The 16,933-nt window shown below is 38.4% G+C and overlaps 1 protein-coding gene across 2 annotated transcripts in view; it reads right to left on the reverse strand.

Annotated features, from left to right (window-relative positions):
• PHF21A (PHD finger protein 21A) overlaps nt 1-16,933 on the reverse strand; it is a 189,304-nt gene that overhangs the window by 20,988 nt on the left and 151,383 nt on the right. For both annotated transcript variants that reach the window (XM_082659961.1, XM_082659960.1), the window contains exon 10: nt 1,110-1,208. In XM_082659961.1, coding sequence (XP_082516087.1) covers nt 1,110-1,208 — 99 coding nt within the window. The remainder of the gene's footprint in view (nt 1-1,109; nt 1,209-16,933) is intronic.

Genomic DNA, 16,933 nt, shown 5'->3' on the forward strand with positions numbered 1-16,933 from the left:
TTGCTCCACGGCATCTGGGATCTTCCCGGACCAGGGCTTGAACCCATGTCCCCTGCATTGGCAGGAGGATTCTTGACCATTGCGCCACCAGGGAAGTCCTCTTTTAGTTTCTTTTGATAAGGAAATTTTGCTAATTTCTGTTTTCCCCTCTCTAAGCCTAATACTTGTCATTAATTTTGCAGATTATAAGTTTCCCAGCAATATGCATGACTAGGACTTCTTTTAGGTTCAAGTTTTGGTCTCTTCTTTAAAGACAAATTAAAAATTAATTCATTTCATATCAGAAAGTATTATAATTTGTACTTGCTTTAAAAAAACCTGAACTGGCTTAATAAATCACTGCTTCAAAAAAATGACATGAAGCTTTGATGGCTTTATGCCACTATTTGACATGGTTTCATTAAAAAGAATGCACTGAGGATTAGAAGGAAATGGATTGCTGGTCTAATAAAATCCAACTATCATATATTCATCATCATATTACCTGTTCACATTTTTCTTTTATAGCTGCTTGTACAGAAGTATCAAACTAAAAAATCTCTTGCCTAAGGACATACAAATTCACATTCTATATTTGTACCACAGTTTTGTTTGCTATTTAAGTTTATAATTCTATCCTAAGTTGTAGTACAGATGCTAGTATTTTCATCCCTACTTTTATGCTTCAGTGAACTACTTATGAGCTACTGATTCATCTGGAATTTGGGGATCTAATGCAATACAATAGTAATAACAAAAATGCACGTGTAACAACTGTAATCGATAACACAGACCTTAACTGAGTGAACTGGACATCTTTTAAATGTTGGCTGAGACAAACAAAACATAATGATCATTAGGAATGCAGTGGGATACCTGGGGCAATGGTCACGAATCACACAAGTCTAATGTGTGACATACGTATGAAAGGCCTGTTTGCCAGCTCACGAACACTCAAGACCACACTCTTAATCTGTCCCAGGCCAACCTGATTTGGCAATAACATTACTGAATAGTGAGAAAGCACAAGACAAGGATATCAAGTGATTCAGGGAGCAAGTGTCCCTCATGATGCCTGTGAATAAGTCGCATCACATAGACTGAGCCATGCCTTGGAGGGCTGGGCCTACCTGAGGGTTCTCCTCCCGTTTTGGTTTGGGTGCAGTAGGTGGAGTGACGGTGCGGCTCTCCGTTTGTTTCTCATCTGTTTCTGTGTGGGATTTAATTGTCTAGAAGAAGAAAATTAAATGAAACTTCAGAATTCACTTTTTTATTAAAAGAATAAAAGCAAACATAGTTTGACTGTTGCCAACAAGAAAGAAAAGAACATACTCAAATTGGAAACATATTAATAAAGGAGATAATATGGACTTCATTGTAGAAGGGGGAAAAAGTAAAATGGAAGGCCCCAGTTGAAATGATTAAATTGCATGACTAGAAAAGCTATGAATCTATAAATACAACAGTCTATTTCAATGTACTTTAGGAGGCAGGGGTAGTTTCCCAGAAGTCAGTCCATTCTTGTTACATATGGGTCAAGCTCTAGTTCATAGCATGCTTAGGATCTGAATGATGTCCAGAAGAATCTTAGATACACACTTTTCTATTTCAGAACAATTCTAATCACAATCTAAGAGAGGTTGCAGAACTATCCTTACTTGGGATATTTAAAACCTGCCTATATCATCCATTAGAGGAGAGATGCAGTTGCCAAGGAAAGGCCATCTTGTAAAGGGCTGCCATCCTGATTACGGCCAAGTTCATCTTCCAGATGCGTCCATTCAAACAAAAGAAACACCAGTAGCATTACCATCTTCAGACACAAATGGCAGCTAGCAAACTAGTAGACTGGGTTTGCATTACTATTCTTATCTTGACCCAATGGCTAATTCATTTTATGAAACCCTCTGTAAATACTGAAATGATATTAGAACAGTGGATATAAAACTATAAACATAAACCTAATTTACATTTTCAAAATTAAAAACCATGCAGAAAAGGATTATAAGAGACTACTACAAACAACTATATGCCAATAAAATGGACAACCATGAAGAAATGGACAAATTCCTGGAAAAGTACAATTTTCCAAGACTGAACCAGGAAGAATTAGAAAATATAAACAAATCAATCACAAGTAATGAAATTGAAACCATAATTAAAAATCTTCCAACAAACAAAATCCAGGACCAGATGGCTTCACAGGTGATTTCTATGAAACATTAAGAGAAGAGCTAACACCGATCCTTCTCAAACTCTTCCCAAAAACTGCAGAGGGAGAAACACTCCCGAATTCATTCTATGAAGCCACCATCACCCTGATACCAAAACCAGAAAAAGATATCACAAAAAAAGAAAATTACAGACCAATATCACTGATGAACATAGATGTAAAAATCCTGAACACAATATTAGCAAACAGAATCCAACAGCACACTAGAAGGATCATACACCATGATCAAGTGGGATTTATCCCAGGGATGCAAGGATTCTTCAATATACGCAAATCAATCAATGTGATACACCACATTAACAAATTAAGGAATAAAAACCATATGATCATCTCAACAGATGCAGAAAAAGCTTCTGACAAAATTCAACACCCATTTATGATAAAAAAAAACTCTCCAGAAAATGGGCATAGAGGAAAGCTACCTCAACATAATAAAGGCCATATACGACAAACCCACAGCAAGCATCAGACTCAATGGTGAAAAAGTGAATGCATTTCCACTAAGATCAGGAACAAGACAAGGATGTCTGATCACTCTCATCACTCTTATTCAACATAGTTTTGTAAGTCCTAGCCACAGCAATCAGAGAAGAAAAAGAAATAAAAGGAATACAAATTGGAAAAGAAGAAGTAGAACTGTCACTGTTTGCAGATGACATGATACTATACATAGAGAATCCTAAAGATGCCAAAAACTAATCAATGAATTTGGTAAGGTTGCAGGATACAAAATTAATGCACAGAAATCTCTGGCATTCCTATACACCAACAATGAAAAATCTGAAAGAGAAATTAAGGAAACACTCCCATTTACCACTGCAACAAAAAGAATAAAATACCTAGGAATAAACCTGCCTAAGGAGGTGAAAGACTTGTATTCGCAAAACTATAAAACACTGATGAAAGAAATCAAAGATGACACAAATAGGTGGAGAAATATACCATGTTCTTGGATTGGAAGAATCAATATTGTGAAAATGTCTCTACTACCCAAAGCAATCTACAGATTCAATGCAATCCCTATCAAACTACCAAAGGCATTCTTCACAGAATTAAAACAAAAAATCTTACAATTCATATGGAAACACAAAAGACCCCGAATAGCCAAAGCAATCTTGAGACAGAAAAATGGAGCTGAAGGAATCAGGTGCCCTGACTTCAAACTATACCACAAAGCTACAGTAATCAAGACAGTATGGTACTGGCACAAAAACAGAAATATAGATCAATGGTACAGGATAGAATGCCCAGAGATAAGCCCATGCACATATGGGCACCTAATTTACGACAAAGGAGGCAAGAACATACAATGGAGAAAAGACAGCCTCTTCAATAAGTGGTGTTGGGAAAACTGGACAGCTACACGTAAAAGAATGAAATTAGAACACTACCTAACACCATACACAAAAATAAACTCCAAATGGATTAAAGACTTAAATGTAAGACCAGACACTATAAAACTTTTAGAGGAAAACATAGGAAGAACACTCTTTGACATAAACCACAGCGAGATCTTTTTTGACCCACCTCCTAGAGTAACAGAAATAAAAACAAAAATAAACAAATGGGACTTAAAAGCTTTTGCACAGCAAAGGAAACCATAAACAAGACAAAAAGACAACCCTCAAAATGGGAGAAAATATTTTCAAATGGAATAACAGACAAAGGATTAATCTCCAAAATATACAAACAGCTCATGGAGCTCAATGTCAAAAAAACAAACAATCCAGTTAAAAAACGGGCAGAAGACCTAAATAGACATTTCACCAAGGAAGACGTACAGATGGCAAAGAGGCACATGAAAAGATGCTCAACATCACTAATTATTAGAGGAATGCAAATCAAAACTACAATGAGGTATCACCTCACGCTGTCAGAATGGCCATTATCAAAAAAGCTAGAAACAATAAATGCTGGAAAGGGTGTGGTGAAAAGGGAATCCTCCTACACTGTTGGTAGGAATGAAAATTGATACAACCACTATAGAAAACAGTATGGAGGTTCCTTAAAAACTAAAAATAGAACTACCATATGACCCAGCAATCCCACTACTGGGAAACCATAATCCAAAAAGAAACATTCACCACAATGTTCACTGCAGCACTATTTACAATAGCCAGGACACGGAAGCAACCTAAATGTCCATCAACAGATGAACAGATAAAGAAGATGTGGCACATATATACAATGAAATATTACTCAGCCATAAAAAGAAACAAAATTGACTTATCTATAGTGAGGTGGATGGACCTAGAGTCTGTAATACAGAGTGAAGTAAGTCAGAAAGAGAAAAACAAATACCATATTTAACACATATATATGGAATCTAAAAAAAAAAAAAAAAAAGGTACTGATGAACCTAGTTGCAAGGCAGAAATAAAGAGGCAGACATAGAGAATGCACCTGATGACATGGGGTGGGAAAGCGAAGCTGGGGTGAAGTGAGAGTAGCATCAACATGTATACACTACCGAATGTAAAACAGTTGGCTGGTGGGAAGCAGCAGCATAGCACAGGGAGATCGGCCTGGTGCTTTGCGATGACGTAGCAGGGGTGGGATAGGGAGGATGGGAGGGAGGCTCAAGAGGGAGGGGATATGGGGACATGTGTATGCATATGGCTGACTCACTTTGTTGTACAACAGAAACTAACACGGTATTGTGAAGCAATTATACTCCAATAAAGATCTATTAAAAAAAAAACAATGCAGATGCAAATGGTCTTTTTGTATGGCAACAAGTAATTAAATAAATGAGAGTGAAACTGTCTGATTATTGATGAGTAGGAGCCAAATGAAAGACTGGTTCTACAAACAGGATATCAAAATTCTCAGAAATCTTTATGTTGTGAAATATTTTACTAGATCTGAAAAACTAACATAATCACTTTATTTTTTTCACTTTATTTCTTGGCCATGTCCATATTTTCCTTCTGCTTCTCATATTATTACTTTAGGAAAGTGTTAAGTATCTGTCTTATCAATACTGTGGCAACCACTGTCCTGGGGCATAAATGCTACCTTGTACTTTTTTTTTCTCATCAGGGTCCTATCTTATTTCCACCTCCAGACAATATAAGCTACTTGAGAGCAGGATTGTTCTACACGCTTTTGCACCCCTTTGTGCCCAGCACAGGGCCTCACCGTAGAGCAGGTATGCTGTAAAGAGACGTTGATCTTCTGAGTGGGGAGTATGACCTACCAGAAGAATCACTTGCTTTCCTCTCTCTCACACACACGCTTTTTTTATTAACCAAAAAGGACACATTTCCCCCATAAAACAAACCACCAAACACACCTACAAAGGAACGCAATGGGAAAGTAGTTTATAGTGACATTTTTAAGGTCCTGGGTATCCAGGAAGCTTATTTCATAGCTCCGTGAATTGGAAGAACAGGAGTCTGACAGGGGAGGGAGAAGAGAAGGTCAACTATAAGGGTTTGCTGCTCCATTCCAAGGCTGTGTGATGTCCCTGGGGGTCTCTTACTTCCATCTCTAGGGCTGAATAAGCAGGCAGTGGTGATGCCTCCAGGGAAGATCAAACCAATTCCTCTTCACTAAAGAATTATCCAGGGTTCAAATTTTCTCTCACGCAGAAGAGTACAATTATCTCAAGGTTGGATAAAGAATACCAAAAGCACCCAAGAAAATAAAGATAAAGCAATTGCTGGTGGCGCATTGGTTAAGAATCCGCCTGCCAATGCAGGGGTCACAGGTTCAAGCCCTGGTCCAGGAAGATCCCACGTGCCGCGGAGCAACTAAGCCTGTGCGCCACAACTACTGAACCTGCACCTAGAGCCTGCGAGCCACAACTACAGAGTCTGCGTGACACAACTTCTGAAGCCCGAGTTCCTAGAGCCCGTGCTCCACAACAAGAGAAGCCACCGCAATGAGAAGCCCGTGCACCGCAACAAAGAGTAGCCCATGCTCGCCAAAACTAGAGAAAGCCTGCATGCAGCAACAAAGACCCAACACAGCCAAAAATAAAATAAATTTAAAAAAACAAAAAATGTATTAAAAATAAAGCAGAACTCCTTAAAAGAAAAAAAGAGAGATAAAGCAATCGAAACAATGGGGAGGTGTCTTTCTCTCATGGACCTTCTGCTCCAGGGGAAGCCAGCTGCCATGCTGTGAACAGCACTATGGAGGGGCCTATGAGGTGAGGAACTGAACCTCCTGCCAACAGCCAGGGAGAAGTGAGGACTGCTGACAACCATGTGACTGAGTTTGGAAGTGAATTATCCAGCCCCAGTTGAGCCTTGAAATGACTGCAGTCCTGACCAACTAGTTTGAATGCAAATTTGTGAGGGACCTTGAGCCAGGACCACTGAGCTAAGATGCAACCTGATTCCTGACCTCAAAAACTGTGAGAGATAATAAATTTTTGTTGTTTTAAGCTGCTTAAAACAAACAAAAAACATTAGGGTTTGACATCACAGAAAACAGGGAGTTTTAGAATCAGTGCTTTCACTAAAGCAAACATTAAGCTGGCAGAAACTGACAGAATCAACTTTTTAAAACTCTGGAATCCAATAAAAAACTAAGAATAACCGGGGGGGGGGCCACTTACTGAAGAAAGAGGCTGCTAAATTTTATTAAGAAAGTAGTTTTCCTTACCTACCAACAAATCCATCCCTTAGTTCAACAGAGGCTGTGGAGATGGTAATCTGTGTTCCTGGTGTGGTTTGCGGAACTCGTTTTCAACTTGTGGCTGTGTATTCTGACCTGTCCGGTAATCCCCTAAGGACTGGTGCAGGCTGACCCTTGTTTGCCCACCCAAGGCTAGAGAGGCTTTCCAGGTGCCATCTGATGAAAGCATCTAAAGACATATGTTACCTGTAGTTACCTGGTGCAAAGGATGGGAGGTGGAGTATGCAGCAGACAGACCCAAAGGTCTAGGAAGGAGGCTGAGGAGGAAGATCCTTGGAGGAGTAAGGGCTTTGAAGGGCTATCACGTGTACTGGGGAACCCCAAGTGCACTGAGCATTCCCAGGGCTAGATGCATACTCAGAAAAGAGCTGAGAGAACCCTAAGCTTGTACCTCTGGCTGATCTTTGAGCTCTGTCCAAGAAAGAGGTGAAGTCTAAGACACAGTTACAGGTGGCCTGGCTTAGCATTGAAGGAATGCCCCCTGCTCAAAGCCAATCTGCAAAGACCAAGAAAGGGTTTTCTGTTTTTATTTTCACTTACTTATTACTACCTTTTTCTTCTTTTTGGCTCCAGTTGTTTAAGTAAATCTAATAGAACAGAAATTTCAATAACCACACATGACAAGAAATAGTATTTGCAAAAATAGTTTGGAAAAGGCACTAAACAAACAACTGCAGCTCTCAACAATTAACAGCAGTAAACCCTGGGGTAGGAGGAGAACTGGGGTAGCAGTCAACTGCCTTAAATATGCTCAAAGAGCTAAAAGAAACCAGGAACAAAGAACTAAAAAAATTCCAGAAGAGGGCTTCCCTGGTGGCGCAGTGGTTGAGAGTCCACCTGCTGATGCAGGGGACATGGGTTCGTGCCCTGGTCTGGGAAGATCCCACATGCCGCGGAGCGGCTGGGCCCGTGAGCCATGGCCACTGAGCCTGCGCGTCCGGAGCCTGTGCTCCGCAACGGGAGAGGCTACACCAGTGAGAGGCCCGCGTACCGGGAAAAAAAAAAACATCCAGAAGAACAATGTCTCACCAAAAAGAAAATGTTAATAAAGACATAGAAATTATTTAGAAGAACCAAATAGAAATCTGGAGCTAAAAAATATAATAGCTGAAATGATAAATTCATTAAGGGGTTCAGGCAAAAGAAAGAATCAGTGAACCTGAAGATAGGATAACTGAAATTTCCAGTCTAAGGAGCAGATAGAAAAGAAGAATGTAGAAAAAGTACAGAGCCTAAGAAACCTGTGAGACATTGTCAAGCATACCAACATATGCATTATAGACTCCCAGGGGGAAAGGACACAGAAAGAAGCAGAAATATTTGAAGAAATAACAGCTGTAAACTTCCCAAATTTGATGAAATATATGAATCTACAGGCATACCTCATTTTATTTATTTATCGCACTTCACTTTATTGCACTTTGCAGATACTGCATTTTTTACAAACCGAAAGTACGTGGCAACCCTGTCTCTGTGTCAAGTTTTGGTAATTCTCACAATATTTCAAACATTTTCATTATTATCATACTTGTTATGGTGATCTGTGATCAGTGATCTCACTGCAAAAAGATTATAATGTGATAAAGGCTCAGATGATGGTGAGCATTTTTTAGCAATAAAGTATTTTTAAATTAAGGTATATACATTGTTTTTTTGACATAATGCTATTGCACACTCAGTAGACTACAGTATAGTGTAAACATAACTTGGATATGCACTGAGAAACCAGAAAATTCATGTGACTACCTTTATCTGCTTTATTGTGGTGGTGTGGAACTGAATCCACAATATCTCCAAGGTACGCCTGTACACATCCAAGAAGCTCAGTGACCTCCAAGTAGGATAAACTCAAAGACACTCATACTGAAACACAGTATAATCACACTGTCAAAAGCCAAAGAGAGAATCTTGAAAGCAGCAAAAGCAAAATGATGCATCACATGTAAGGGTCCTCAATAAGATTAACAGTCAATTTCTCATCAGAACCAGAGACCACAAGGCAGTGGGATGACACATTTAAAGTGCTGAGGGGGCTTCCCTGCCGGTCCAGTGGTTAAGACTCCACACTTCCACCGCAGGGGGCACAGGTTCCATCCCTGGTCAGGGAACTAAGATCCTGCATGCTGTGCAGCACAGCCAAAATAAATAAATACACAATTAAAGTTCTGACAGAAAAAAGACTATTAACCGAGAACTCCATTTCCTGCAAAAAGCAAAGGGAGTTCACTGCAAGTAGACCTGTCCTAAAAGAACTCCCTTTAGCGTTCTTCAGGTTAAATAAAAAGATCCTAGACAGTAACTTGAAGCCAAACAAGAAAAAAAAACTCCAATAAAGGTAACTACATAGGTTAATATAAAATCCAGTATTACTGTATCTTTGATTTGTAACTTTTCTTTTTGCTTCCTATATGATTTAAAAGAAAAATGAATGAAAAAATTATAAATATGTATTAGTGGCCACACAATATATAAAGATGCAATGTGAGACCGTAACAACATAAAAGGGGGCTGGCCAGAGCTGTATAGGAGCAGAGATTTTGTATACTACTGAAGCTAAGCTGGGATCAAATTAAATTACATTGTTAAAAATTTATGAATGTTATCTATAGTCCCCATGGTAACCATTAAGAAAATAACTAAAACATACAGAAAAGGAAATGAGGAGAGCATCAAAAAAGTACATACACTGGTGTAAAAAAAAAAAAACACACACACACAAAAGATGGCAGTATTGGAGGAACTGGGGTCCAAAAAAGACATAAGACATGTAGAAAACAAAGAGCAAAATGGCATAAATCCTTGCCTATCAGTAATCACTTTAAATGTAACTGGATTAAACTCACCAATTAAACAACAGAGAGCGGCAGAATGGATTAAGGAAACAAGATCCGGGACTTCCCCGGTGGCGCATTGGTTAAGAATCTGCCTGCCAATGTAGGGGACACGGGTTCGAGCCTTGGCCTGCGAAGATCCCACGTGCTGCGGAGCAACTAAGCCTGTGCACCACAACTACTGAGCCTGCCCGCCTAGAGCCCATGCTCCGCAACAAGAGAAGCCACTGCAATGAGAAGCCTGCACACTGCAATGAAGAGTAGCACCCCCTCGTCACAAGAGAAAAGCCCACACACAGCAACAAAGATCCAACACAGTGAAAAATAAATAAATAAATGTTAAAAACAAAAAACAAAAAAACACAAGATCCAACAATATGCTATCTACAAGAGATACCTTTTAGAGCCAAAGACATAGAAAGGTATCCATCAAAGGATGGAAAAAGATACTGCACACAAATAGTAACCAAAAGAGTACAGAGATGGCTATGCTAATATCAGACAAAATTCACTGTAAGTCAAAAACCATTGCAGGAGACAAAAAAGGTCATTATATATTGATAAAAGAGTCAATTTATCAAAAAGATATGACAATTTCAAATATATATGCACCAAACAACAGAGTCTCAAAATATATGATGCATATACTGACAGAATTGAGGGGAGAAATACACAGTTCTGTAATAATAATTAAAGACTTTAATACCTCGCTTTAAATAATGGAAAGCACACGTAGAAAGAAGATCAATAAGGAAACAGAGGACTTAAACAACACTATAAACCAACTAGACCTAAGAGACATAAAGAACAGCCTACTCAACAACAACGGAATACACGTTCTTCTCAAGTACACATGAAACATTCTTCAGGATAGACCATATTTTAGGCCACAAAACAAATCCTAATAAATTTTAAAAGACTGAAGTCATATGAAGTATTTTTTCTGATGACAACAGAAAGAAGCTAGAAGTCAATATAAAGGAATACCAGAAAAATTTTAAGTATGTAGAAATTAAACAACATACTTTTATTTGGCTGCGCCGGGTCTTAGTTGTGGCATGCAGGATCTTTGTTGTGGCATGCGGGATCCTTTTTTCTTTAGTTGCGGCATTCGGGACCTTTAGCTGCAGCATGTGAACCTTTAGTTGCAGCATGTGGGATCTAGTTCCCCGACCAAGGATCGAACCCGGGCCCCCTGCACTGGGAGCGTGGAGTCTTAGCCACTGGACCACCAGGGAAGTCCCTAAAAAACATACTTTTAAACAACCAGTGGAACAAAGAAGAAATCACTAGGGAAACTTTCTATCTCCCTGAAGAATGAAAATGAAAATAAACATAGCAGAACTGATGAGATGCAGTGAAAGCACTGGTCAGAGGGAAATTTAAAGCTGTAATAGTCTGTACATAAAAAATAAGAAAGCATTCAAATCTAAATGCTTATAACCTAAATAACCTAAATTTATAGCTTAAGGAACTAGAAAAGAAGAACTAAACACAGAGCTAGCAGAAGGCAGGAAATAATAAAAATTATAGCGGAGATAAATGAATTGGAGAATAGAAAAACGACAGAATTAACGAAACCAAAAGTTGATTCTTTGAAAAGATCAACAAAATTGACAAACCTTTAATAAGACAGAATAAGGAAAAAAGAGAGAAGACACAAATAACAAAAATCAGAAATAAAAGTGGGGACATTACTACCAATCTTATAGAAATAAAAAGGATTATAAGAGAATACACTGATCAACTGTACACCAACAGGTTGCCAAGGGTGACTGGATTGGGGAAGGGATGGAGTCAGAGGCTGGGGTTAGCAGATGTAAGCTTTTATGTATAGAATGGATAAACAACAAGGTCCTACTGTATAGCACAGAGAACTATATTCAATATCCTATGATAAACCATAATGGAAAAGAATATAAAAAGGAATGTATACATATGTATAACTGAAGCACTTTGCTGTACAGCAGTAATTAACACAATACTGTAAGTCAACTATACTTCAATTAAAAAAACAATCAGATAACATAGATGAAATGGATAAATTCTTATAAACATACAAATTACCAAACTGACTCAAGAAGAAATAGAAAATGTCAACAGACCTATAGCAACTAAAGAGACTGAAACAGTAATCAAAATCCTCTCAAGGGCTTCCCTGGTGGCGCAGTGGTTGAGAGTCCGCCTGCCGATGCAGGGGACACGGTTTCGTGTCCCAGTCCGGGAAGATCCCACATGCCACGGAGCAGCTAGGCCCGTGAGCCATGGCCGCTGAGCCTGCGCGTCCGGAGCCTGTGCTCCGCAATGGGAGAGGCCACCAACAGTGAGAGGCCCACGTACCGCAAAAAAAAAAAAAAAAACCTCTCAAAAAAGAAAAGTCCAGGACCAGACAGCTTCTCTGGTGAATTCTACCAAACAGTTAAAGAATTAACACCAATCCTTCTCAAACTTTTCCAAAAAATAGAAGAGCAGAAAACACTTTCTAACTCATTCTATGAGGCCAGCATTATCCTGATACCAAAGCCAGACAAAGACACCACAATAATAGAAAATTAAAGACCAATATCTGTCATGAATATAGATGCAAAAGTCCTCAATAAAATACTAGCAAACTGAATCCAACAGCATATTAAAAGGATGATACACAATGACAATGTGGAACTTATCCTAGGAATGGAAGATATTTTAAAAAAAATCAATGTAATATACCACGTTAATAAATGAAGGGAAAGAAAAACGATACGATCATCTCAGTTAATGCAGAAAAAGCATCTGTGAAAATCTAACACCCATTCATGATACGAACACTCAGAAAACTAGGAACAGAAGGGAATGTCCTCAACTTTATAAAGGGCATTTATGTGAAACTACAGCTAGCATCATACTCAATGGTGAAATACTGAAAGCTTTCCCTCTGAGATCAGGAACAAGAGATGTATGCCCACTTTCATCACTGCTATTCAACATTATAGTAGAAATTCTAGCCAGAGCAATTAGGCAAGAAAAAGAAATATAAGGCATCCAAATTGCAAAGGAACACATAAAACTATTTCTTTTTGCAGAGGACATGATCTTATATATACATAAAATCCTAAAGAATCCACAAAACAACTACTATAGCTAATAAATGAATTCAGGAAAATTGTGAGGTACAAGATCAACACAAAAACCAGCTGTATTTCTAATACATGGTAATTCATGATAGCAATGAACAATCCTAATAGGAAATTAAAAAAAAACTCAATTTACAATATCATCCAAAAGAATAAAATACCTAGGAATAGGGACTTCCCTGGTGGTGCAGTGGTTAAGAATCCACCTGCCAATGCAGAAGACATGGGTTTGAGCCCTGGTCCAGGAAGATCCCACATGCCACAGAGCAACTAAGCCTGTGCGCCACAACTACTGAGCCTGTGATCTAGAGCCTGTGAGCCACAACTACTGAGCCCATGTGCCACAACTACTGAAGCCCGCGTGCCTAAAGCCCATGCTCTGCAACAAGAGAAGCCACTGCAATGAGAAGCCTGCACACCACAATAAAGAGTAGCCCCCGCTCGCCACAACCAGAGAAAGCCTGCACGCAGCAACAAAGACCCAACACAGCCAAAAATAAACAAATAAAAAATAAATAAATTTATTTAAAAAAACAAAAAGAAAACCTAGGAGTAAATTTAACCAAGGAGGTGAAAGACTTGTACACTGAAAAGTATAAAACACTGCTGAAGAAATAAAGAAAACCTAAGTAAATGGAAAGACCTCATGTTCAAGGACTGGAAGACAGAATATTGCCCAGATGGCAATACTATGCAAAGCAATCTACAGATTCAAAAGAATTCCTATCAAAATTCCAACAGCCCCCTACCCCACCCTTTTTTTGCAGAAAGACTGGAAAAGCCAATTCTCAAGTTCATGTAGAGCTGTAAGGGTCCCTGAATAGCCAAAACAATATTGAAAAAGAAAAAAGTTGGAGGATTCATATTTCCCAATGTCAAAACTTACTACAAAACTATAGCAATTAAGACAGTGTGGTTGGTACTGGCATAAGGACAGACATATAGACCAACAGAATAGGACTGAGAGTCCAGAAATAAACCCATACATCCATGGCCAATAGATTTTCAATAATGATGCAATGATCATTCAAATGGGGACAGAATAGTTTCTTCAACAAATAGTGCTGGGAGAACTGGATATCCACCTGCAAAAGAATAAAGTTGGACCCTTGTTTCACCCTATATACAAAAATTAAGTCAAAATGGATTACTGACCTAAATATAAGAGCTAAAACCATACAACTCTTAGAAGAAAAATTAGGGATACATCTTCATGACCTTAGATGTGACAATGGATTCTTAGTTATGACACCAAAAGCACAAGCAACAAAAGAAAAAATTTAAAAACTTCTGTGCATCAAAGGACATTAGAAAGTGAAAAGACAACCTATATATTGAGAGAAAATGTTTTCAAGTTACATATCTGATAAGGATCCAGTATCCAGATTATATAAAGAACTCTTACAACTCAACAACAAAAACATGAACAACCCAGTTTAAAAACCGGCAAAGAACTCAGAGATTTCTCCAAAGAAAATTTACATATGGCCAACGAGCACGTGAAAAGATGCTCAACAACGTTAATTATTAGGGAAATGCAAATCAAAATCACAATGTGATATCATTTCACACCCACTAGGATGGCTATAATTTTTCAAAAAAGGAAAATAATAAGTGTTGGTAAGGAGGTGAAGAAAATGGAACACTCATACCTTGCTGGTGGGAATGTAAACTGATTCAGTTGCTGTGGAAAACAGTTTGGCAGTTCCTCAAAAAGTTAAACATAGAATTACCATATGATCCAGCAATTCCACTTGCAGGTATATACCCCAAAGAATGGGAAATAAGTGCTCAAACAAATACTAGTGCATTAATATTCACAGCAACACTATTCCCAATAGCCAAAAGGTGAAAATAATCCAAATCTATCAATGGGTGAATGGATAAACAAATTGTGGTATATACATACAAATGGAATACTATTTGACTATTAAAAAGGAATGGAGTACTAATACATGTTACAATATGGATAAATCTTAAAACATTATGTTAAGTAAAGAAACCAGATACAAAAGGTCACATACTGTATGAGTCCATCTATATGAAATACCCAGAATAGGTAAATTTATAGAGACAGAAAGCAGATTGGTGATTGCTAGAGGCAGGGGAGGAGCAAATGAGGAGTAACTACTTCATGAGTACTGAGTTTCATTTTGGGGTAATAAAAATGTTTTGGAACTAGACAGAGGTGGTAGTTGCACAACACTGTGAAAGTACTAAATGCCACTGAGTTGTTCACTTTAACATGGTTAATTTGATGTGATGAGAATTTCACCTCAATTAAAAAAACAATTAGGTTGGGAAACAAACAAACAAAAAAGATTAAGCTAAAAGTATGGTCTCTATCAGAGATTATAAACCACTATCCAGAGGTGAAGCTGTCCGGCAGGTGTTATTTTTTGCCTACATGGTGTTTAAACAGTTACTGATATACATATATACTTTTTAATTTTTTATTTATTTTATTTTTATTTGTTTTTAATCTCAAAAGTATATCTTGAAATCTCTCAAAATATCTGGATTTCTGGCTTTTCTTGAAAAAGTTTTCATATGATAAAAACTGGCTATTGTCAAAAAGTTGCTGCCTCCTTGAGATGGAGTATATTACTTTGCACTTTACCACAGTCTCTTCTACTTTCTATTATCTTCTTGACACCAAGGCCAAATTGTCGATTTTATCATACTTGTCTTACTATTTCAAAGAAATTAAGAGTGGGATATCTCTTGTACTCATGTTCCCATTGGAAGTGAAAAAAAATCTACTTGTTTACTCCCAGTCTGTTTTACTCGTTTATTGATATATTTCCTACTTGGCACCTGTACGAATTTGCAAATCCTGTTCTTTTTTGGTTTTACAAAGATAAAAACCAAAAACTCTGAATAGAACTAAATTAGCCATTTATACCCCTGAATTACAAATTCATCTTTTAAGGCTGGGCTGCATGAATAATGAAAGTTAGGCGCTTGAAAATTTTTTTAATGTACAAAGTTTCATCAATCAAGGTTAAAAAAATCTGGATTGAGGGCAAAGAGTTACCACCTCAAGTTTCCTTAAAGAGAAGACTGGGATCTGAGGCTAATACATTGGATAATACTCTCAACTTGGAAGTACTCTTTTTTTTAGAGGACACTGTGTAGGTTCCTATACAAAATATAGATGGAAGTAGGGGAATGGGTGGCAATCTGACAGATTTTCCCATACAACCTAGGATTTTTTTCAGTAGCCTAGCCTTAGGGACATACATAGATGTTTTTGTTGCAGGGATTGGGGTGGGGTGACGTGGATAAGAAATGAACATAATCCCTGAGAACTAAATGCGTCAGACACAGTCTAACGGACTTTAAGCTCTTTACGTCATTCCGCCATCCACAGGTGTTTAGCCCCATTTCACAGAGTGCTGGAGAGGACAAAGACATAACAGGAGGCAGTGTGGGGGCCATGATATAAGTCTGTCTGGCTTTATCTGCCTTTCTGCCTAAGTATGTTTCTAGCCTCAAAGCTCTTTAAACTCTACCACTCAGTTTCTCACAGCCACAAGGTAATGTGGCTTCTGATAAGGGATAAGACAGGTTCTCTTATCTAGGGTGGATAAGGAAGTTGGGGATGCCTGATGGGGGGAAGGAGAAGTGAGACCACTGTTGTTACAGCTGACGCTGCCTCTCCCTTTCCTATGCCTATGTGAAACTACACGACCTGCCATGCTTCCTCCCCTGGAGGCAGAGCCACAGTGCCTGCCCCAGACCAAGCTCTGTGAGGGTACAGGCTTTGACCTCCCAACCCTTGTGTTAGCACATGTCGCATGGCAGCTGGCACAGAATCAACATTTTTTATTAAGTGACTGTTATCACCCTAAACGAAAGAGTAGCAAGCAGAAAGGAACCCATCTAGCCTGGCCACAGAGAGAATGCTGGACACAGGTTTTGATAACTCTATGAGTAGGCTGTAAGTGGTACTTCCGTGGCTACATAATGCTCATCTATGGGATCTCTTAACAGCTATAAATAAGATACTGGAAATGAAACATGGAAAAAAAAAAAAAGAGGATAGTAGAAAGATCTGAAGTAAGAGAATTCTGAGAATGGAGTCTAAAGAGAATCCTTGCTGACTGAGCTTGATAACCTGTAAGACT

The sequence above is a fragment of the Grampus griseus genome (genome assembly GCF_964374135.1).
Source record: "Grampus griseus genome assembly, chromosome: 8".
Lineage (NCBI taxonomy): Eukaryota > Metazoa > Chordata > Mammalia > Artiodactyla > Delphinidae > Grampus > Grampus griseus.